The sequence below is a fragment of the Numenius arquata genome, chromosome 20 (assembly GCF_964106895.1).
Source record: "Numenius arquata chromosome 20, bNumArq3.hap1.1, whole genome shotgun sequence".
Taxonomy (NCBI): Eukaryota; Metazoa; Chordata; class Aves; order Charadriiformes; family Scolopacidae; genus Numenius; species Numenius arquata.
The window spans coordinates 1,165,575-1,189,458 of record NC_133595.1 but is presented as its reverse complement, the minus strand read 5'-3'; the positions used below and the strand labels follow the sequence as shown (position 1 = coordinate 1,189,458).

The following is a 23,884-nucleotide window of genomic DNA, read 5'->3' as shown; positions in this document are numbered from 1 at the left end:
CAGACGTGGCGCTGAGGGACACGGGGTAGTGGTGGGTTTGGGCAGTGCTGGGTTGGACTCGATGATCTGAAAGGTCTCTTCCAACCAAAACAGTTCTATGATTCTTTCCCATGATTATAAATTTGCTTTGAAAGCCTAATTAATGCTACAGAACTATCATCAAAAAAAAAAAAAAAAAAAAAAAATCACACCATCTTGATACTCTGGCAACATCACACTCGGACAGTATCTGATGGGGAGTCTACCACCGACCTGATAGGACTCCCCACAATTCACAAAGCCCTGCTCAGCGCACCCCAAAAAAGACCGGCACAAGGAAAAGCAGAGAGCGCCTTCCACCCCCTTCGCTCCTGGCTCCTACAGCAAATTACTCACGAATAAACTGAAACGTTAAGATACAGCTTTGAATCTCACCAGGTGATGAAGGAAGACAAACTTGCTGAATTTGTGTGTTTATTTTTAATTAATTTTTTTAAAAATCCACCAGGGAGGGACTCCACTAGCTCATCACTTGTGTTATGGGATGTTTGCCCTCACAGCACCTGAGGTTTGGTTTTCTCTTTATTAAACAGGATTATGCAGAACATAAACTTAGCCTGGGATTTCTACGGAAGCAAATATCCTTCTTAAATCTAGAGATTAAATCAATCTCCTAAAAATGGCTTCACAAAATTACACATTAATTTGCTAGGGCATCACTGAATTTCACTGAATTTTTAGAGTTGGAAGGGACCATGAAGATCATCCAATCCAACTCCCCTGCCGAAGCAGGGTTGCCCAGAGCACATCACTCAGGGCTGCATCCAGGCGGGTCTTGGAGATCTCCAGAGAAGGGGACTCCACACCCTCCCTGGGCAGCCTGTTCCAGGGCTCTGGCACCCTCACCGGAAAGATGTTTCTCCTCATATTTGAATGGAACTTCCCATGTTCCAGCTTGTGCCCGTTGCCCCTCATCCTGTCACTGGGAACCACTGAAAAGCCTCCTCCAGCCCACCCTTTAGATACTTATAAGCATTGATAAGGTCTCCCCTCAGCCTTCTCTTCTCCAGGCTAAAGAGCCCCAGCTCTCTCAGCCTTTCCTCATCAGGGAGATGCTCCAATCCTTGAATCATCCTCCTTGCCCTTCACTGGACTCTTTCCAGTAGTTCCCTATCCCTCTTGAATTGGGGAGCCCAGAACTGGACGCAGTATTCCAGTTGTGGCCTCACCAGTGCAGAGTAGAGGGGGAGAATGACTTCATTTTTTCCTTAACTTTTTTTTTCCTAAAAAAATCACTTCGTTTTTTCCTTAACTGAGCAGCAAGAGGTTAACTCTAGTTTTCCAGAAGCCTTAAGCCTGTATTTTAAAGGAAATAATGAATGAACCGTGAAATAAAGACTGGAATTCTCTCTTCCTTTTGTCTTAAACCTCATTTTTAGCTTCTTTCACAAGTTTTGGATTTCCCCTTGCAATTATCTAATTTCAGATACATAGCTGTGTCCATGAAATATTCAGGTTAGATCAGAAAGATGGAGCCCGCCACAAAATTCCCTCGATTACGGGGGCAGGAATTGATCATTAAGAACTGCTCTTTTCCTAAACAACTTTTAAAAAAAAAAAAGGTTCAGACTTGGACAGAACCTCCCTCCTTTCAATTTATTCACGTGGGCTGGTGCAAACGGCTTCAGAGCAGCGCTGCCGGCGTCCCAGGCACGGAGCATCCCTCTCGGACACGGGCAGGCGTTGGACTCCTGACCCAGATCCTTCCCGTTGAGCAGAGCGTGGCCGGAGCAGTTAATCCTCCCTGAGCCCTTCTCCACGGCCTCTCTTCACCGCAGGAAGGTCCATTTAAAGGACACGAAGGCAAATCACGGCACCTTTGCTGGGTGTGAAATTATCAGGGGGCCACCAATGGGCACCCCAGGGCAGAAAAGCCACCAAACAAACACCCAAAGAAGCCAATGATGGAGTCAAGCCTTAGTCACCGAAAATCTGGGACAAGAATGTTCCTCAACACCTCACTTTTCCACTACTTTCTTTACCATCAGCTGGCAGCGAGCTGGACAACCTCGGGTGGTATCTGCTCCAAAGAGGCACAGCGAGACTGCAATCACCACAGAGAATTTAAACCAGTGTTGGATCTAACTGTCCTACTGAAACTCCGCTTGAGGCAACACCAAACCAACTCACACACACTTCTCTGCAAACATTAATACTTGTTTCTAATGGGTTCACAGAGAATCACAGAATAGTTCAGGTTGGAAGGGACATTAAAGACCACCCAGTCCCACCCCCTGCCCTGGGCAGGGACACCTCCCACCAGACCAGGTCCCTCCAAGCCCCCTCCAACCTGGCCTTGAACCCCTCCAGGGATGGGGCAGCCACAGCTTCTCTGGGCAACCTGGGCCAGGCTCTCACCACCCTCACAGCAAAGAAGTTCTTCCCCACATCTCAGCTCCATCTCCCCTCTTTCAGTGTCAAACCCTTCCCCCTCCTCCTATGGCTTCCCTCCCTCATCCAGAGTCCCTCCCCAGCTTTCCTGGAGCCCCTTTAGGGACTGGAAGGGGCTCCAAGGTCTCCCCGGAGCCTTCTCTTCTCCAGGCTGAACCCCCCCAACTCTCTCAGCCTGTCCTCACAGCAGAGGGGCTCCAGCCCTCCCAGCATCTCCGTGGCCTCCTCTGGCCTCACTCCAACAGGTCCATGTCCTTCCTGCGCTGAGGACTCCAGAGCTGGACACAGAGCTCCAGGTGGGGTCTCCCCAGAGCAGAGAGGCAGGATGACATCCAGGAGTCTAACATGTTGTTCCTTTGCTGATAAAAGTTTATCCTGAAGTATTTTTGGTCCCTGTTCCAGCGCTGGAGATCACAGCATGTTACGCCGTTAAGAACCTCCACCGAAATCTGCCAAAAAAGGCTGTTTATGTGAGAACTGGATGGACTTTAACTCAGCTCTTTTTCTTATCTGATTCCCAGCTCATGCTCACGCTGAATCTGAGGAGCACATCTGCTTCTGATCATTCGGCCCCATTCATTTCATTTCCAGTAGAGATGAGCCCCGTGACCCTGGCTGAGACACACACGGTGGCCTCTGGCAGTTTAAGGTCACCTGTGGTCCCTCTCTGTTAGAAGTCAACGTCTTTCCCTCCAACTCCAAGCCTAAAAAGCGTCTTTGAATGTATTCCTTCGCAATATTTTACAACAGAAACAAAATTTCCTTCTTCCTCCATTCCCCTTTCCAGATTTCACAGACTTGGGATCTTATAGTAGATGTAAAAGTAACTGCATTAATTTCTTGCAGAATAAGGAATTAGGAAACACCGGGCAAGAACTTGGGACAACCCCCAAATCTTTGTCTGGAAGTGGCTCCTACGCTATGGAATTCTCCTTATTGAGGAGGGGAAATTATTACAAGATTAGTTCACTCCAACATTTCTTTCCAACTGTGATTTGCTTTAAAAGAATTTTACTGCTGGATTTATTAAAAAAAACCCACAAACAACCCACAAAAACCCACCAAAACCCCACTCCAACCTACCAAATACCAGTATTTTCTATAGTATACTATATAAAATAAATGAAGATGATATATGACGAGGTTAGGTGCCTTTGCTTTGAATACCAATATGAATTCATTGAGAAAGAGGTTCTACCAAAGTTCGGTTGGGAATTTTGAGCATCTCCAAGTTCTCAGACAAACTTCCTTTCATCTGACAAACCCCACTTTGCCTCTTCCGCACCCCCTGTCTCTGCCCTACAGAAAAACACATTTCTCTGGGTTTATTTCAGGAGTGATTATGGAGACTCATAGTGAAAACCACATGATTTTCTGTTCCTGTTTTTGGCAAGCACTACGTGGTTCTGGAAAATAAAAGAGCTTGGGAACGTGCAATTGAGGGCCTGATAATAAATGTGAAAAGACATGGAAGGGATAACCGAATTATTTTTCATCTTCATCTAACTAAAAATAGTGGTGTGCCCTTATGGCCAAGAAGGCCAATGGCATCCTGGGGGGCATCAGGAAGAGTGTGACCAGCAGGTGGAGGGAGGTCATCCTGCCCCTCTGCTCTGCCCTGGGGAGGCCCCATCTGGAGCACTGGGACCAGTTCTGGGCTCCCCAGTTCCAGAAGGACAGGGAACTGCTGGAGAGGGGACAGCAGAGGGCTACAAAAATGGTGAGGGGCCTGGAGCATCTCTCTGCTGAGGAAAGGCTGAGGGACTTGGGTCTGTTCAGTCTGGAGAAGAGAAGACTGAGGGGGGATCTGATCAACACCTCTAAATACTTCAAGGGTGGGTGTCAGGAGGATGGGGCCAGTCTTTTTCCAGCGGTGCCCAGGGACAGGACAAGAGGGAACGGGCACAAACTGGAACATGGGAAGTTCCATCTCAACATGAGGAGGAACTTCTTTGCTGTGAGGGTGGCAGAGCCCTGGCAGAGGCTGCCCAGAGAGGTGGTGGAGTCTCCTTCTCTGGAGACATTCAAACCCCCCTGGACACGTTCCTGTGGGACCTGCTCTGGGTGACCCTGCTCTGGCAGGGGGTTGGACTGGGTGATCTCCAGAGGTCCCTTCCAACCCCATAGCATTCTGTGATTCTGTTTCACCTGTGGGGTGCCTGTATGTCAAATGATTCGCCCTCCCACCCCACCCCTGACATGCTGTAACCCACGGGGAGAACCCCGTGGAGCTCAGAGTCCCTGCACAGAGGGATCAGCCCACAGGTTCTCTCCTGACCCAGCCACCTCCACCAAAACACACCGACTGGGAAACCACAACGTGCAATCCATGTGGGAACCGAGCTAATAAAGAGTGGAAATGACAAAGCAGTCCCTGGGTGCTGGAGAGGGTGCTCTCTCTCCCATACCTCACACATGACTATTGTAAAATCTAGACAAACTATATATAAAAATCATGAACTACAAACTGACCTATTTGTTACAAGCCCAGACCTTAAATACACGATGCTGTCACTCATGTAATAAATCACAGAGACCTGTGATGAATGAATTTGTCAGGGACCTCCAATCATGTGCCCCTTCCAGCCTAATTCGGTTTTTCTAGGACTTATTCTAAATTCACAGATCTGCCAAGGGCTTCAAACAGAAGCTCCAAAGGAGCCCAGCTGAGAAATTTCTCTCCTTTCCTTTTAAAACCTGAAATTTTCTTTCAAACTTGTGTTTTCTTAAAGCCTAGAACCAAGGTACAGGAATAGAAGCCAGGGCTGGGAGTAACATATCAAGGAGTGTTATTTTTCCACACTGAAAAAGCTATTTTAGGTCATTCTTCACAGTTACTTTCATATTTTACATTAATTTAAATTTTTTACAGTCATATTTTCCTACAGGCACCTGAATTATGTCTTTGGAGGAAAGAATTGAAAAAAAAAATAACCCTCTTTTTTCCCCAGAAGGAATTCAGATATTTTTAAAGTGGTTTTTAAGTGTTGTATGGGGTACATAAAGGATAATATAAACTGAATTATTTATTACAACTGTTTGTACGTTTATGCTCCTTTGGTTTTTGCTTTTTTTTTGCATTTCATCCTACGCAAAGCTCGGCTTTGCACAGCTTGAAAGCAGGATCCCTGGTAGAAGATACGATCACAAAACTCTTCCCTACGGCCCAAAAAAGGAAGGGGCCAAAGATGCTCCAGAGCCGGATCCGCACGTGGGGGGGAGACGGAGCCAAAAACCCCTTCATGCCAGTTATTCATGTGAACAGGGGGAAGGAAAAACCCTCGAACAGCAGCTTATGTTTTTCTATAAGCAGCTTATGTTACCGCCTAAAATTCCCTGTATTTCTCCCATCTACAGCTTTTCTTCCTGTTTTCCAAATAATTAAAAGAGCAGCTTAAAAGCATCTTTTTTGGCATTAAAAATATCTGCACTATCCCACCAGAAAAGCAAAATACTAGTTTCCCAGGGCTGTGCTGATTTAGCAAAGCTTATAAATAACACTGGGCTTCCAGCTATTACCATCTGAAATAAAGGAATGAATCAAAGGGAAACGCTCTCACGTGTCCACAAACAAACAGCGCTACTTTTCTAAGCTGAATTTCCTCGATAACCGAGTTTTATAAACAAACACGTAGGACAGTGAGCCAAAAAGCACCCATCCCGAATACTCAGTCTACAATTCAAACATTTCTTCCCCTGTGCAATGGAATGTTTCATGTGAAAACCAAACCTTCCTTGATTGTTCTTCCTGATAATAAAACTATTAGAAATGTGCGGCCACCGAGATGCTCCAAGAAACCAGTCTCTGAGATGCAGGAGGCAGGAAAGAGACGGAGCCAACAGCCGGTAACATTTTCACTCGGGTGAAACTCAAGTGAGGAAAACCCGCTCTCGTATCTGCTAAATAAAACTACAGATATTTAACAAAAAATGAATGGACTCAAAAGTCCCCAAGATATTTTTTTTTCCTACTCACATGCAGCAAAACAGGTCCTCACTCAGCATCCTTTATTTTAGGAGGCAAAAATAAGTTGAATTTTTTTTAACTGTACGTTTTTAAAATTGTGTGCTTGTTAAATGTAATGCTTTCTAAAAACCTCTACCATTTCCTTAGGCGCTCCTCTCAAGAGCGGATACTCACAGTGCTGTAGACAGCGGAGACGGTGGGAGTGAAGATCCGGTCCTCGAGCGGCTGCTGGACAGGACCTCGGGGAATCCTGCAACGCAGCAGGTTAAGGAAAGCCAGGCAGAAGGCTGGGTGGTGGTTTTGGGGAAAAACAGTGAATATATTGTCCATCAGTGATACCAGTCACCTCCCATGCTCAGCAGACACACAAACATCTCACGTGCAACCAGGCACCTACGGTCCTTCAAGGCTCTCCAAAGGAGGAGCACAGGGGGGCTTCAAAAGATGTCACCAATAAATACAGCAGAAAAACCAAAACCAAACAAAAATCACTGAACAATCCACAAAACCTTTGTCCTGTCAAGAGAATCCCCCATCTTATTTGTTTTTTTTTAAGAAGAAGGAAAAAAAACCCCAAACCCAGGAGCCCTTCGCACTCAGAGGGCCAACGCGCCGCTGGTTCCACTCTACCCCCACGGGAATCACCTCCCTTCGACCAAATTTCCGCCTCATCCATCCCAAAAACCCTTCTGAAAGGGGCTGCCAGAGAGATTTTCAGGTTTGAAGATGTGCTGCAGGGTTATTTCTGGGCGAAGTTTTCTTAAATAGGGAAGGTATTGTGGGAATCCAGGAAGAAAAAAAGGGAAAAAGACTTTATGGAACAAACAAATGAGCCAGAATCCGCTTTACTTGCGGAATAAAATGAGGGGATGCAGGTATTTAAACGAAAAAGCTTCCTGACTTAGCCAACACCTGGTGCCTTAGGTCCAGCCTATGTCTGCTCCATACCTGATGCCACCACCATAAAACCCCCGTGCTTAACTTGCTCAAAGATTTCCCACTAAATCCCATATTCAGATTTTGCCTTTTTGCTGTTTATATTTTATACATCAAAGCCTCTTGGCGAACGAGAGCAGCCCGACTGATTAAGCCTCATCGCACCCAAGCCAGAAACACAGACCTCGCGTGTTGATGTGACGGCGGATACTTTAAAAAAAATACCAAAAAAAAAATCACGAAAACACTTCTGGGGTTTTGTTCAAATAAAGAAAAAAAACCACCAGTAAGTCAAGTTTTGAACCTAGAAGATTAGTTTGAGTCTTTCAAGAGTCCGCCCTTTGCACTACGAGTTTGATCTCCTGAGAAACGCCGCTGCCCAAAGCTCTGCAGGGACCGTCCTGGCAGCAGCAGGAGAGACCCTATCGGCGCTGGAAATCCAAGCTCCACCATCCCAACCCTTCCCCTTCCTAAAAAAAGACGAAATTTTAAGGTGGAAGCAAGGACTGTTGAGAGACGATGACCTGCTCTGCATGAGCCCCAGCCGGGTCTCCTCCTCCCAGAGCAGAACCAAATTCACAATATCATGATATTTTGATGCCGTTCCTGTCGCTATAAAGCTCAGCCCTCCCCAAGCAGGCTGAGAAATTCTTCTAAAAACATCCAATTTTGTTCTACATCCCATGTTTGAACACCAGACCCGATGAAAACCCTGCGTGATAGGATGAGGCGGGGAAAAGATGGGCTCTGACCTTCCCAACCCCGTTGGACGTACGTCATGGCCCCGTTAAAGCCCGGCGGGTGGAACACGGACACCTACGGCCAGCTCCAGACGGAGGGAACCGGGATGAGGATCCGGCCCCGTTGGGTCCCAATACGGTGTTCACAAAGCCGACATCTCTTCTTTTTAATTTTTAAATAAGTGCAAGAATTTATTCTCGGGGTCTAAGGCTCATCTTCACTTTGCAGACTTGCCAGCTCGTGCCCAAGTGGGATCATTTGATAAAATAAAGAAGTTTTTAATACCAAAATTACACCTAAAATCCTGATTCCAGCAAAAACTATGGGGAAGATTTGCCACAGACTTCAAGGGAGCCGAAGCGCCAGTCTCAGCCTTCATCCTGAGGATGTTACATTCATCCCTGGGTTTTGGAAAACACCGACAAAGCCAAAATTTGGGAGAGGAGGATTAGAAAGACACTGCAAGACAGAACGAAACCCATTAATTTTCTGTACTCCATCACCACAGCACCCGACCCTCGCACCCGCAACCATTGCCCGATGAAGGAGGACAGGCCAGGACAGGTTTTAAGCTGCCACCCCTTTTGTCACAGCCGAGACGTCGAATCTCGAGGCGGTTTTGACAATTAACCGCAGCAATCGCTGCTTCAAAAGGGATCGTTCCCGAGTTGGGAAAAATGGTTTCATCCTCGAGAAGGTTGGGATTTATTTTCTTATTTTAGAACTTATATAAGCCAGGAGAAAATAATCTTCTTTGAGCAGAGCAACCTCTCTTTTTTGCACCCAGGAAGAGCTGCCCTAAAGGAACGAGCAGTTGCGATGGATTTTCCGAGTTTGGGGGGTGCCACTTCAGATGACTTCTGGGAAGCGACGATTCTCATCAGATTAAAAAGAAACCTTTTAAGTCCTTTTTGCCAAAGGACTTGACCCCAACGCGAGACTGATAAGGACAAAAATACCTTAAATTCCACTAAACCTTAATGAGATACAATGGTTGGAGAAAGCGATTATTCCCAACATTCCGGCACCTGCAGACAGACTCTCTGCGAAGAGTGGGGCTCGTGGGAAGGTTCCTGTTTCCCCGCGAGCCCCCCAGAAGTGAGGACCTTCCCTCCCCTTCCAGCTGCCCAAGGAGCCCAGCCCGGGGCAGCCACCGTTGTTATTTCAGGAGAAACGAGCCAGAGTGACTGCAAAAGTTCATCAGCAGCCTCTTGCTAACGAGGCTGTTTTCCTAGAAGCAGGTTAAGAGCATGGGAGGCTCCACCATGGGATGTGAACGGGTCACGGCAGGCGGGTGGGAAGCTAAACCTCCTCCAGCAGCATCGTCTCCTCCACATCTACAGTAAAACCTCCTCCGGACGTTCGTCTTTCACTACATGGAGATTTGGGTACCGTCGGGAGCTGCACAGCCCAGTCCATAACACAGACGGCACCGACACCACCCTCCAGTGCCCCCACCACACAGGGAAGTTTAACCATTAAAGTAGAAACCAGCCTGGCTCTAGTGCAGCGCTTAATTAGCCACAGCGGCAAGAAAACGAGGATACGCTGAATAATTCAGGCAGCTCTTTCATGTTATTATTCTGGCACGCTTGGATCCAATTTGGGAGGATCCCGTGTCATCCCTCCTTCTCCTCCTCCTCCCCCCCATATCCTTGGCCACCCACGCTCTGAAATGATCCAGGAGGGTGGGCAGGGGAGAGAGAGGGTGGAAAAGCGAAGCTAAACGCAAACCTCACACCGTTTTCGGAGATCCTTCCGTTACGGCGGGGAGAAAAGACAAGGCGGGCGACGAAGCAGGAACAAGGAGAACCTCTAAAATCCCACTTGCAGCCAGCAGGTCGGTTCGGTGGAAGCACGGTCTGCGCTTTCCCCTTGTGTGTGGGGCTCAGGAACTCCCCGGGGCTCTCCCTCCTCCACCAGCATCATGCCAAAATCTGGGAGAGGGATGGCAGCCAGCGGTAGCACTGCCTCTGGATTCTCTTCATGGCCGTCTAGGGCTCATTCACTCATGAAATATATATATTATTTTAAATCCACGCAAGCGAGGTACTTCTGGCAAGTCAATGAAAGCAGGCAGAGATGCCATGGGAGTCCCACCTAGTCCCCATCTGGCCACAGCAGCGATTACAAGCCGGAATTGCGGGAGCTATTGAAGATGTGGTGGGAGAAGGCAGAGATGGGAGCACCAGGTGGAAACCAAACAGAATTTTGCTTGAAACCAAAAGTCTCCGCAAAAAGAGGAGATTCTCTTTAAATTAGATGCCGTAGCCACGCTCGGAGGAGAAGGAGAATATGTGACTCCTCTGTAAAGTGATTAAAGAAAAAAAACCAGAAAGCCCAGAGCAGAGTTGGCTGTCAGCGGGAGCGCTCAGAGGCACTGACAAATGCAGAGTTAAATAAAAGTCGGGAGGAATTTCTTGCAGAAATCGTCCCCACTCATCCGCTTGCTCTAATCACACCACAAAACTGAAACACTGCAAGATTTTTGTGTGCTTTTACAGCCACAAACAGCAGGAAAACATACAGCGAAACAAGCTCTTACAGCAAGGATTTGCACAGGTTTTTCTGCTCTGCTCCTGCTCCCAAGATTGGAGGAGGAAAAGAAAAAAACCACTAAGACATTTTCTTCCAAAATCGTTTCATTTTCCCTCGAACCGTGCCTCTCACCTAAGCTCATTTTCAGCGACCATTTTATCCTGAGCACGCACCGACGGCCTCTTCCTGCACTCCCAGCTGACGGTAACGAGAAAGCACCTTCTCCCAGGAATAAACACACCCGCGGTGCCCACGGGCACGTACGCAAATGTCTTACCCGAAAAAACCCCATTCCAGAACTAATGATTTTTATCGCTGCAGAGAAACGGAGCGAGTCTCCCGCCAGCCATCCCCAGGGTTACACAACCCCGGCGCGTGTCCCCACTTGTACCCAAATTGTGTATTAAATGACTGGAAAAAAAAAAAGCAAACCAAACCCAAGCTAAAACCATCAAGCGAGACTACAGAAGGGGGAGAAAACACATCCATTTCAAGTGTTTCTTTCAGTTTTTCAGTGGATTTTTAAAAACCCCTCCGAGTAGGGAGGTATTTGATGGCAAAGAGCTGTAAAAATAGTGTTTTTCTCCTCTGCAGCCTCTTCTCTAACACGCAACCGAAATGCAGGAGGCGAACATTTTAACAGCAGAATTTAGCAGGTTCGGGAACCGCAAGGGCTCAGTTAAGAGCTGAAAAGGGAAAAGCTACACCAGTCACAGCCAAAACTTCCCCAGCATCCCCAGCATCCCCCCATCCTCAGCAGCCGGGCAAAGCCTTTTGTTCAGCGCACTCCGTCCTACCTGGCAGCGAGCTCCTGGTGAGCTTTGAGAGCAAACTCCCGGTGAGCTTCGACAGCCAGCCGGGCTCAAACACCGGCTCTTCTCGCCCCAGCCACCGGCGGAGAAGCCCCTGGCCGCATCCCTGCCGTCATAAGGAAGGATTTCTTGGCTCCTACCTCCTCTCTCCTGGCTCCCGAGCGCTCTGGCAGCGCTTGCCGTCTTAAAGAGGAAGCGCAAGGAGGGTCCGAGCGGTACCTCGGTGGGGTTTTGTACCAATCCCTGCAGAAATCCCTCTGCTTCCCAGATTTTTCTGCCGGGCACAGACCAGAGAAGGGAAGGGGGACAGCATCACGCTCCTCTTCACAAGCTGGTATCGGATAAAAACCAAACCAGGCTCACAAAGGCATAAGGTGAAAAGATAAACTCCCCCCCCCCCCCCAGGACGTTGGGCTTTAGGAATCTGCATCGCGAGGGAAGGGGAGCCTGGGAAGTGTCAATGCTCTCCCTGTCGGGAGGAGAATTAAAATCACAGCACAGACTCCTCGGAAACAAATTCTGCAACTTGTTTTCCCCGGGCTTCCCGCTCGCTCCCCCCAGACGCAGCCACGCGCTCCACCACGAACACGTTTCTTCGGCAAGCGCTTTGTGAATCAATTTTCCCTTCAAAATAAATTCCTCTTTTGACAGGCCGCGTTTCAGGAGCCGGGGGAAGGAAAGCTGGTAAAACAAACTACAGCCTTTAAAGGAAAAAAAAAAAAACAAAACAAAAGTCACTCCACCAAGTGACATGTCACATGGGGAAAAAAAAAAAAAAAATATATATATATGAGACAAACAGTGCCATCCGCTCTCTTCATCCTGAAATACTTCCTACAACCGAACAAACATCACCCAAGGGGGAAAAAAAAGCCAAATTACAAAGCAAACAACTCCAAAGTTAGGAAAAGGCAGGATTGACGCCCGTGTGACCATAATTCAACCCCCCAGTGCATACGCAGAATCAAACGCTTAATTCCAGGGGCACATGCTGGTTTTCCCGGTGTCCCTGTTGTCCCCACTTTCCCAACTCTCCTACTGGAATCCAGCACCTTACACCCTTCAGAGCTAAGCAGCTCTTGCTAATAAAGAGATGAGAGATAATTCACATTGCAAAAATCAAAAATCAATGTAATTCCAGGACTTTGGAAAAATGTTTAAAGGCTGAAGAAGAACCTGATAAAATGCCAAGCTGCTGCTGACCCCCTCTGACCCCAGCACTGCCCATATCCATGGCACATCCCACCCCAACAACCACACGCTGCCCAGACATAGAATCACGGAATGCTATGGGGTTGGAAGGGACCTCTGGAGATCACCCAGTCCAACCCCCTGCCAGAGCAGGGTCACCCAGAGCAGGTCCCACAGGAACGTGTCCAGGGGGGTTTGAATGTCTCCAGAGAAGGAGACTCCACCACCTCTCTGGGCAGCCTCTGCCAGGGCTCTGCCACCCGCACAGGAAAGAAGTTCCTCCTCATGTTCAGATGGAACTTCCCATGTTCCAGTTTGTGCCCGTTCCCTCTTGTCCTGTCCCTGGGCACCACTGGAAAAAAGACTGGCCCCATCCTCCTGACACCCACCCTTGAAGTATTTATACGTGTTGATCAGATCCCCCCTCAGCCTTCTCTTCTCCAGACTAAACAAACCCAAGTCCCTCAGCCTTTCCTCAGCAGAGAGATGCTCCAGTCCCTCATCATCTTTGTAGCCCTTTGCTGGACCCTCTCCAGGAGTTCCCTGTCCTTCTGGAACTGGGTAGTCCAGAACTGGTCCCAGTGCTCCAGATGGGGCCTCCCCAGGGCAGAGCAGAGGGGCAGGATGACCTCCCTCCACCTGCTGGTCACACTCTTCCTGATGCCATTGGCCTTCTTGGCCACCAGGGCACATTGCTGGCTCGTGGGCATCCAATACATCCAACATACACCATTTCCCATCCTCACAGAGATCTCATTCTGGTTTAGGGTGGGTTTTGGGTTAGTTTTCTTTGTTCAGATGTTTATTTTTCACTAGTGGATTCCTGCCCAGGGGGCCAGGCCTCTCGGTCCAACCTCACAGGAAGGAGCCGGCCCTCTCTATTAAAACAGCGTTATTTTAGTTTTCTTCGACGGATGCAACCGGTCTTGTGCAACTCCATTCCATGTCAAAATAAAGTATGAATCAGAGCAGTGACTGTATCACAGGTCAAAACCGAATGGGGAATTGTCGTTTCAATGGTTGGTGTTTGCTGTTATTTTAGCAGGGAAAAAATAAATAACTTTTGTTCTGGCGCGAGCACTCAGAAATACAGTCAAACTTAAGGAATTCTTTACCTGCAGCTCTTAACAGGCCATGTCAGCTTTATACCGGTACTTAATTCTGATATTAAGGACATATTTCTGGCTAGTCAAATGTTTTTAAAAAAAAAAATAAAGGAACACAATAAATAGTGTTTGTAAAGTGGCAAAAAAGGGGTTTATGGTTTCAAATTCCCAAGCTGTGCGACAGAGCAGTACATCACCGTGCCCCCGTCCCTGGGAACAGACGCAGCCCAGGCTTCCAAGATTCACCGCTGCTGCAATGACTTACACCCAGAAGGATCATATGGCAAAAGCCATTATTAAGCTTGTTTCAACATTTTATGGCCTAATATAAAGCTCCTTTACTGCGACATGTGTAGTCAATGCTCACAACCCAACTGCCATTTGTCAAACATATACATTTTAAGTGGATCGATGAAGTGCTTGTATAAACCACCTTTTTAATCCCCCGTGTTATTTTGTGTATTAAACAGTAATACCAAATTCTCTTTAAGTTCTCATTTATGGGCTATTTTATACTTGGAACAAATAACTTAAATAAGGTATTTATCTTTTGCTTTTGTACTGGAAAAGCACCTACACCAATATTGTTGATGTTTCACACCGTCTCACCGGCTCCGTTATGAACTGCGATTCCCTCGTTTGAAATTACCGACGGCAGGACCCCTTCCTCGGTCCCTGTTTGACCGATCTAACGATAACGAAGAGCGGTAAGATTCATCCCTCCCTCTGCCATTTAACTGCTCCTCATTAAAGTATCATCTCAAGCTTTGTCCAGATCCAGATGTTAACAGCAGTGAGGATTTTTCTACTTATGCCAGCTTATGCCACGCTCCATCAACGAACACTCTCCCCATAATAAAACTTCTCTCAAAACTCATCTTAAGCTTTTTACCTAATTACGTATCATTAATCTCAGCTTTTAAATAATCCCAAACACTTCCTTTCCCTTCTCTCTGCCACATCATGCCACCCCATCTGCGCTTGCACCCAACAGGGACAGGGCAGCAGCGGGAGCTTCCAAAAGCCAAGGGACACACAAATCCCCACGGACCCCAATGGCTGCTGGAAGCGCTTTCCAGGGCTCCTCGGGAAATCACAGCTCAAAAGGAAAAAGTGACCTTCAAACACTTACTGAGAAGTGCTGTTTCCCTCTCCTTCCCCCAGCATCCTCCAGCTATTCCCATTTCTCCTCCTTTTTCTCCATGAGTGAGTCGGGACAGGTTCCGGAGCTGCTCTGATGAACACTGCTGGCATTCACACGTGGGATTGCATCTCCAAACCTCAGGGCGACCCACAATACCTGACACACAACCCAGGGCTTCTCTCCCTCTAAACATGCCAAAGCCGCGCTGCAGCAGCCACCTCCAAACTGCACGCTCTATTTATACCCCAGCGCATCTCCAAATCCTCCTAACTGACGTGCTTTTTTTAAATACCCATTCCACAAAACATCTATTTCCAAAGACTTTCTCCCCACATGCATCCACTCTGCAAGGGTTTTGCTCCTCGCTCACCTTCCCGAGGTGCGGGACCCACAACTCATTTAATACCGAGGCAGGAATCCCAGATACCCCTTCCCATCTGGCTAATCATTAATGATGATAAATTAGATCAGGCCTTTTTGTCTATCTCCGATGCACATCAGACATCATCACTGTGTGATACAACGCTTTTCACCTCCATTTCCTTTTAGTCTTCGGTCCGTGTGTGGTATCTCTCATAGTCCAGCCAAACGGGAACACCAGAGTAAGGCTGGGGGTTAGAGGGGAAGATAACAACAGGAAAAAAAAAACCCTCTCTGTTGCAAATTAACTGTATTTCCAGCATCTCATTCATCCTGCAACGCTTTCAAATAAAACCCAGGAATATTAAGGGCACCAGCTGTAGGCAGCGGCACTAGTTACACCTGCAGACAAGCACCTAATTATCTAGAGCTCATTACTTTCCAGCTCAGTTTTGCATCTCTAAATTAAAAAGAGCTGGAGACAGCTCACCAGTGCGTAAATCATCCCCAGACCCTGACGCGCTTCATTCAGGAGTGAGTTATCGGGGAGCTGTCAGGAAACACACCACAGCAGCAAACGCCACCAAAACCCAATCCATTATCCCCCCCGATACAAACCCGTTTCTAAGGGCAACCTGATTTCGTTGCTTCGTCTCTGCCTTCCCTCAGCTGCCACCCGAGCATCACTGCAAACCGTCTATTTTCAGCTCAGACCCGGAAAGGTTGTTTGGGGTGGAAGAAACTGTGTCTAAACCCCGCTAATCCCACCGGGATTTTCCTCGAAGCGCGGTGGGTGTGGGTGGGACGCTGGGGCCGGGAGGGATGGATGGACTGAATATTTCTGTAACTGGGAACCTTATCCTGCCTCTATTTTCAACCGCAGCGTCTCCAAGAAATGGGTTTCCAAAGCACAGCCCGGATAAAGTTAAATCCAGGTTTGGACCAAGCTGCAAAATATTAGTAATTAAAAAAAAAAAACAAGGCAGAAAAGCAGCCTGGCTGATGTCTGAGCCAGCTCAGGTAGAGGTGACACGAGGTGAACAACCTGCCCGGAAAACACCTCCTGCTCAGCCACAAGAAAACTTTTCACAGTTGACTTGTTCTACCTTAATAGTCCACTTTCCTCCATAAACCACCGGCCACTTCCGTATTTTTTAAATTCGTATTTTATTCTTACAATATGGAGACTCTTCCAAGAGATGGAAAAGTCAATAGATTTCATCAGCTCCCGTCAGCTGGAAAGTCATGGTATCACCTCTGCAATGGCATCACGGGGAATATGCCCATGTAGCCTTAAAATTCCATTTAATTTTAGGAGGGTTATTTATGATTGTACTTGTCCGTGTTAATTAAAACTCCCATTACGCTGCAGAAAACAGGCTGCGCTCAGGAACTGGAACCAGCCCCATTAGTCTTCACCGGTCCTGCCCTGCTCGGCCACCGCGCCTGCTGCTCAGAGTGACTTCTGCAGCCACAACCCCAGGGAGGGACCTTAAAAAGAGCCAAAAATATTAAAGCGGGGGAAAAGCTCAACAGGGTGAGCCCTGGTGACCAGCGTCAAAACTGCCTGAGCTCTGGAGGCTCTGCCGTAAGTCCCAGGACCATCACGGGCCACCCTCCCACGGAGAGGTGCCAGATGAAGCCCATACTCCAAAATACAGCAAATAAACCGGCAGCAGACAGGCGTTACGTGCGCACCCAGCCAGCTTTGAACAGCTTGGCAACGAAAGCGAAGCCCACAAGTCCCAAGCAGGGCGATGCCAGGAAGCTGGACTCATGCCATGCAATACCGGGCTTAATTATCTCTTAATATGACATTAAATTGATACAGATCTTATCTGCTGGGGGTGCGGGGCTGTGCTGCTCTAATCAATTATTAAGCTTTCCTTTGCTTTCTGCCCGAGCAGGGACAGGAAGGCGTGGGAAGGAGGGGGTTAGGTGCTGCTGCTCTTTACATCCCTGTGTTAAAGGCAAACCTGGACTTCTGTTCGTCATCTTAAGAAGATTCTACACCAAGACATCTTTTCCTTATTTCTTAAAACACGTACAAACTGATCGATACACGTAGTCGGAGCAGTCGGGGTGTATTTGTAAGCACCCTACAATGTGTACACACACCTTTATGGATGATTCGTACGTCTATAAAAGCGGGGGGAAGAAAGCCTACATCTCCCCAGTGCTGGTTCGCAGGAGCTGCATGTCCCCAGCCCCACGCTGGGAATAAATCACATTAAATGGGGAAGATGTATGTCACCCTGCTACCAAAAATGGGGCTTTGTGCTTGGGGAACCCATTTCCAGCTGTCTGGGAGGCCAGGACACTGCAAAAGCTCTGTGGGGCGAGAAACCACCGAGGCTAGCAGAAGAACACCAGGAGGAGGACGGGTAGGGAAATCACCGCTTCTGAATTGTCCCCTCCCTACAGCACAGCAGTTCCGTACCCGAACTCTCGGTACTCGCTGCCTAACGCCCAGTTCCTCCCCTCAGACTTTTGGTTTCATATTTTTAAAATCCAAATCCAGTGCCAGGTTCCTTCCAGGGGAGGAACTGACTGGGAAATAAAGGGACTCGGGCGGATGGATGCTCTGCGAGCTGTTCCCAGCCCAAAAGGGAGGATGGAGGAAGGCGACGGGGCAGGGACGTCACAGAGAGCAGCTACGAGGAGATGCCATCGAAGGAAAATTGCTGTCACGAACATGTAACCCAAACAGCAGGGCCTGCAGGCAGCAGGACACAACACGAGAAGCTGGAGTATGAAGCTGTCACCCGGCAGTGGCACTGCCAGCAGAAGTGGGTCCTGGCCTCTCACGGCCACTTAGAATCATAGCATTGTCCAGGTTGGGAGGGACCTTTAAGATCATCGAGTCCAACCATCAACCTAACTCTGATAAAAATCATCACTAAACCATGCCTTTAAACCACTTGCCCCATGGCAGCATGAGCTCATTCCCTGCTGCTCGGGCAGCCAGACCCAGAGCAGATCTGGATTCAAATAAATGAACCTTTTCTTCCAAACTTTGTTCACCCCCCAGCCACAACGACAACGGCCCAAAGGCCAGGACCAAGCAGGAACAGATTGATGGGGAGGTCGCACCATAGACTCACAGAATGTGTTGGGTTGGAAGGGACCTTTAAAGATCATCTAGTCCAACCCCCCTGCAGTAAGCAGGGACATCTTTAACTAGATCAGATTGCTCAGAGCCTCATCAAGCTTGACCTTGAACCAGGGATGGGGCCTGGAGGAGGTGAGAAGCATTGGAGAAACTACCTTTGGTAGCTTTTGGTTTCGTCTGGAATGCCACTAGCCTCAGAAACTCCTTGCTTTGATCTGTTGGGGCTGGGTGACAGCCTGTAGGAGACGGCAATAGTCTGAGTCTTCAGTACCTGAACTCAGTGTTACAGAGAGCTCTACAGACCACACCAGCCCTGGAAGATCTATCCAGAGGATGGAAGTTGGATGGGGCTGGGGAAGGAGGAGCAGCTACGCACCCGACGGGAAGGAGCTGAAGCATTTGCTGCCTTAAGCCACACGTAACGCTATAACTTGAGGCCACAAGGGGACTTCACCGAGACACCACCCGAAATGAAGACAGTCTGGGTATTTCGGATCCAGCCCAGTCACACACTGGGAAGACAGGGCACTGAACTGGGAGGCAGTAGTTTTGACTCCAATGAGCTGCAGAGCTGCGAGGTGACGGCAGGTACGACAACCAGGATCTTCACGTGGGTTGGGAAGTGTCTCCTTTGGGCTGAAGATGCTGGTCCCCAGGCCCACGCGCGTCTCCTCCAAGAGCACAACCCATTTCGAAAGCACCCACTCACTTGGCTTAAATCATGAGGGATGAAAAGACCTCAGTAAGATAAAGGTACTAACAAAGAGCTTTACGTTTTTACCTTTTTAATTACAGAAAAGCCATCCTTCATTTGCGCTCCTGACCCTGGGAGGCTGTCCCTTCTACCGGCAGGGACCTGAACACACCATCAATTAACAGTCCAGAAGTGACCAATACAGACACAAAACACAAAAATCACCAAAAACTGGGTAAAAGGCTTTTAGTTGACCAGAGCCAGTGATATTTCTCCCAAAAGTATTCTCCTAGTTTGGCAGCAGCTGCTAAAACACCTTCTGTGCTCCAAAAGGATCCAAACCTCTGCACGTTGTCACCAAGGCAGCGAGTCCCCTGCCCCGGGTCTGTGCATTAGCTACTCCGGACACCCACAGAACCCCAGAACTCCATTCAAACAGGAGAAGTTTCGTGATTCCTGGTTAAGAAGCTCCTCCAGATGTTCTCACACTCTGAAGTAATTAGCATTTTAGTGGCAGTTCACAAGCCTAAACAGCTCAGCTGCTTCTTTTAATTAAGAGATTTTATGCAGCTATGACACCCTGCTATTCCCTGGAATGAGACGGAGCTCTGAAGCTCCCCCATCACCCAAATACTTATTTTTTTCACCCTGACAAAAATAAAACCACCTTTAGTGTCAGCCAGCAGGCTGCCCACCTCTAGAACGAGAGAGCTCACCTTGCTGAACGCAGCCCTTCCAATAAGTAAATAAATAATAATAATAATTAAAAAAATAAATAAAACCTCATCTGGCTGTTCAAGTAAAATATCAGCTTCTGTAGCAGCAAAAATTACTGTGTGACCGAAGTCGGTGGTTCTTGTTATTTCACACAGCTCTTATAACGCACATCTCGCACGTCCCCTGCGTGAGGGACAATCCCGGATCAGAACCAGAAACAGGAGGAAAAAAAGCCCAAATCCCACATCCAGCAATTCCTCCATCGGCTCACGCCTGGTGGCCGGGCCGGGGAAAGAAACGGAGACCTCAAAGGTGCTGGAGTTTGTAGTTTCAGAGCTGCTTTACCCCTTGTGCCCCACCTGACGTGTCACTTGGAAACCTGCTGGCAGCGCTGTCAATTAAAGGGGCGAAAGGGAGTAATTCCAGGGCATGGAGTAGACCCTGGGAAAAGGGAAAAACACCAAAGCATTGATCTCTGAGGGCACGGTGCTGCCCTCGGCCCTGCCACAGGCTCTGGGCTGGTCCGGGTCCGGTTAAATGGTTAATGGTATTAAATGGGGAGAAGCCACCCCCAGACACCCCCAGTTCCAGCCACCTCCCTTCGGTACGGAGTAAGGATCACGGGACCGTTTGGAGACCCAGCTCACGCTGGTGATTCAACAGAAAACTATGGGTTTTTTCTTGGCTGGGTGAAGTTTCCGGTTGATTCCATGAGCTGATTTACATCACCAAATCCTCACATGATTGTTCCACTGAAGACAGGGGAGCTCGCCCAGGAGAGAGCCAGCCCCCCGGCCGAGGGGAGCTCACCCGTGCCCCAGTTCAGCCAAAGGGGAGCTCGCCCCGAGAGCCTGAGCTTGGCCAAGGGGAGCTCATCTGGAGGTACAGCCCAGCGACAGCAGATCCACCTTTCGGTGCAGCTCACAGGCACGTCTCTGTAATCCTAACGGGAAACTGCATCCGTCAAAGCACCCACCTTCATCTGAGACACCCAAAAATCAACATTGTGAAACAGAATCACAGAATGGTTTGGGTTGGAAGGGACCTTAAAGACCACCCAGTCCCACCACCTGCCCTGGGCAGGGAAACCTCCCACCACACCAGCTCCCTCCAAGCCCCCTCCAACCTGGCCTTGAACCCCTCCAGGGATGGGGCAGCCACAGCTTCTCTGGGCAACCTGGGCCAGGCTCTCACCACCTTCACAGCAAAGTTCTTCCCCACATCTCATCTCAATCTCCCCTCTTTCAGTGTCAAACCCTTCCCCCTCCTCCTATGGCTCCCCTCCCCAGCTTTCCTGGAGCCCCTTTAGGGACTGGAAGGGGCTCCAAGGTCTCCCCGAAGCCTTCTCTTCTCCAGACTGAACCCCCCCAACTCTCTCAGCCTGTCCTCCCAGCAGAGGGGCTCCAGCCCGCCCCAGCATCTCCATGGCCTCCTCTGGCCCCGCTCCAACAGGTCCATGTCCTTCCTGAGGACTCCAGAGCTGGACACAGTGCGCCAGGTGGGGTCTCCCCAGAGCAGAGGGGCAGAATGAGTCTGGGGAGGTGAAGATCAGAGAGGGCTCCTTGACCAAGCAACTGGGCAAGAACCAAGGCAGACACCCAGAAGGACCGTACAAGCTTCAAGGCAACACGAGCCAGTGAGCCCAGGAGGGACACACAAAACTTGTCACGTTTCGAAAAAAAAAAAGGAAAAAAGGAAACAAGTGGGAAAAGTGACATTTGATCCAAGAACAGATTTCCCATGGATTCCCTTGAACACAGCGAGATTTGTTCTCCATAGTACTACCTCATTTGAAGTCTTATAATTCTTTAATTAGTAATTCATTTCAGTGCCATTAGTTCATTAAGACACTGAATCTTTCAGGAGATGTTTTACACACCACCGTGAACGTGCCAGTTCCTCCCTCCCTTCTGGAAACACGCTTTGGCGAGGGCACCCTCCTGTCACGAGCTGTGTCCCACGGTGCACAACCCCATCCCGTGCAAATCCTGCAAAAACCCTGCAGATACTCCCAGTATCGTTTAAAGAAAAATACCAAACCAGCTGCTACCGCCAAGCCCAGCCCCGATGGATGTTCAGAATCAGGCTGTTCCTCCCCAGCCCCGTGCCCGAAGATGTGCCTGTGAACACACGTGCAGTAGAACCAGCAGCGAGGTCCGGCTGCCTCCAAGCAGCAGGATCTGGAAGGAAGATCCAAGCAGGAGGATCTAGAAGGATCTGACGATCTCGACCGTCATCGCAGCGACGGTGGAGAACCCAAACGTACGACAAGGTCACCGCTTTTCTACCTTATCTGCCAAGCTGCAGGCGGCCGTGCCTCCGGATTTTAAATTGGCCATTTTCTGGTTTAAGGATTAATCGCTCTGGGAAAGGAGAGGGCAGGGGAGAGGGGCGAGGACCGGTGACGAAGAAGGTTTGGTTTGGGTGCTGAGGGATTAACCCAGCGCTTCCTGTGCCGTCCATGCACTGCCCAGCACAGTGTTTATGGAAAAGGGATGCGAAGTGGAGCACTGAGCACTAACACACAGTTGTCTTTTTAATGGCCATGACAAAGAAAAGACAACGGTCAGCACTGGAAAAAAATAAAATCAAGGTATCCACCATTGAAATCAAACTCGACACACGAACCATTCCCGGCTGGCACAAGGAGCTCCAGGACGCACATCTCTACAGAGGCAGCTACACCCAGTCATCTGAGGACTTCAGAGCAGAAGGGAGGGGAAGAGAGGAGGTGGCCATCTGCGCTCAACCGATTGAAGTTCTTTAACAAAACTCCTGAAGGTTTTAACCTAATGGACCTGGAGAGAGAAGGCTGAAGTCCTCTCCCATCCCTGCAGAGGTAAACCAGGAGGTAACTGCCATTTCGCCTTCCTCCACAGGAGACTTCTGCCCAGACACTGCTGTACACAGCATCACCAGCACCTCACCTGTAGCTGGTAACAAGCTCATCTCCAACATAAGCACATATATAACATGTCTATATAATAAAAAGTGGAGGAGACTAAGGGACAAGACCTTTTAAAGCAACGCCCAATGCCAGAGACGTTGGTCTCCTACCCAGACAGCTCCCTCTCTCTCCTGTTGTAGGGATGATTTCATGCAGGTCCTCAAAGAAGGAAGCAACGCTGGTGCGGGAGGGTGGTCTAGAAGGTCTAGAACTCCTTGCTAAGAAAACTTCATGCACTGAAGTAGCACAAGCTGGAGCTATCTGGCACGGCTTGAGAAAGAATAATTTAGTAGCAGCTTGTGAAATTGGCTGCACTCCGTTCTAAATTTATGCAAGATACGGTGTATTATCTCGGAGACCGGGCCCACGTCTTCATTAGTTGAAGAGGTCCCTTGAGGCGGGGACCAGTTTCCAGGATGCCGTGGTGCCGACGGGCAGCTCAGCAGCACCATGAAGCTCCCGGGGCAGAGCAGGACGGTGACACCAGGAGCTCCTCAGCACTCGGGGACAACACTCAGGGCTCGGGGCACACAAGCAGAGGAGCCTTTTCCAAGCACTGGTCCTTCTCGGAGCACGGAACCGGATCAACCCAGAGAGGTCCCGCAGACACAGGTATTTAGATCATCATTACAAGCCTCCACAGCAGAGACTATCTGTTTTACAGGGAGATATTAAAGCCTCTTTAATTCAGGAACAATTAAAGCATCCCCGTGTTGCCCAGTGAAAGTATGGAGAGATGGAGATTTTTAAGCAGATTTAACTTTAAACAATCTTTCATGGATGCCCGAAGCACCGCATCTGGCTTTCAAACACTTCTCGCATCCCTATCCGCATAAAGAGCTCTCATTCCATAATCTTCCATAATACTTTAAGATGAAAAGTATCCCGCCCTTCCCCTTCCTCCCCAGTCATTTCACCTCTTCGGCCTTCTCCATTTTTCCCCACAGCAAATAAAAAGATGACAACGCGCTCAGATTTTTCTCAGCAAATCACGTCCTTTGGCGGCACAAGGAGCGAACGCTGTAATAACCGCTTCTGCGGCCGAGTGGTTTTAGCAGAAGCCGAGCGTTTCCGAGGGCAGCCCTCGCCTGCGCAGCACAGGCACAGCCTTTCTTTTCCTCGAGGGCTGTGTTCAGTTCTGGGCCCCTCACCACAGGAAGGACATGGAGCTGCTGGAGCGTGGCCAGAG

At 48.9% G+C, this 23,884-nt stretch overlaps 1 protein-coding gene across 1 annotated transcript in view; it reads right to left on the bottom strand.

Annotated features, from left to right (window-relative positions):
- The window catches only part of EIF4G3 (eukaryotic translation initiation factor 4 gamma 3), a 160,898-nt gene that overhangs the window by 108,413 nt on the left and 28,601 nt on the right, over positions 1-23,884 (bottom strand). Inside the window, exon 2 of the mRNA XM_074161667.1 lies at positions 6,572-6,647. Coding sequence (XP_074017768.1) covers positions 6,572-6,647 — 76 coding nt within the window. The remainder of the gene's footprint in view (positions 1-6,571; positions 6,648-23,884) is intronic.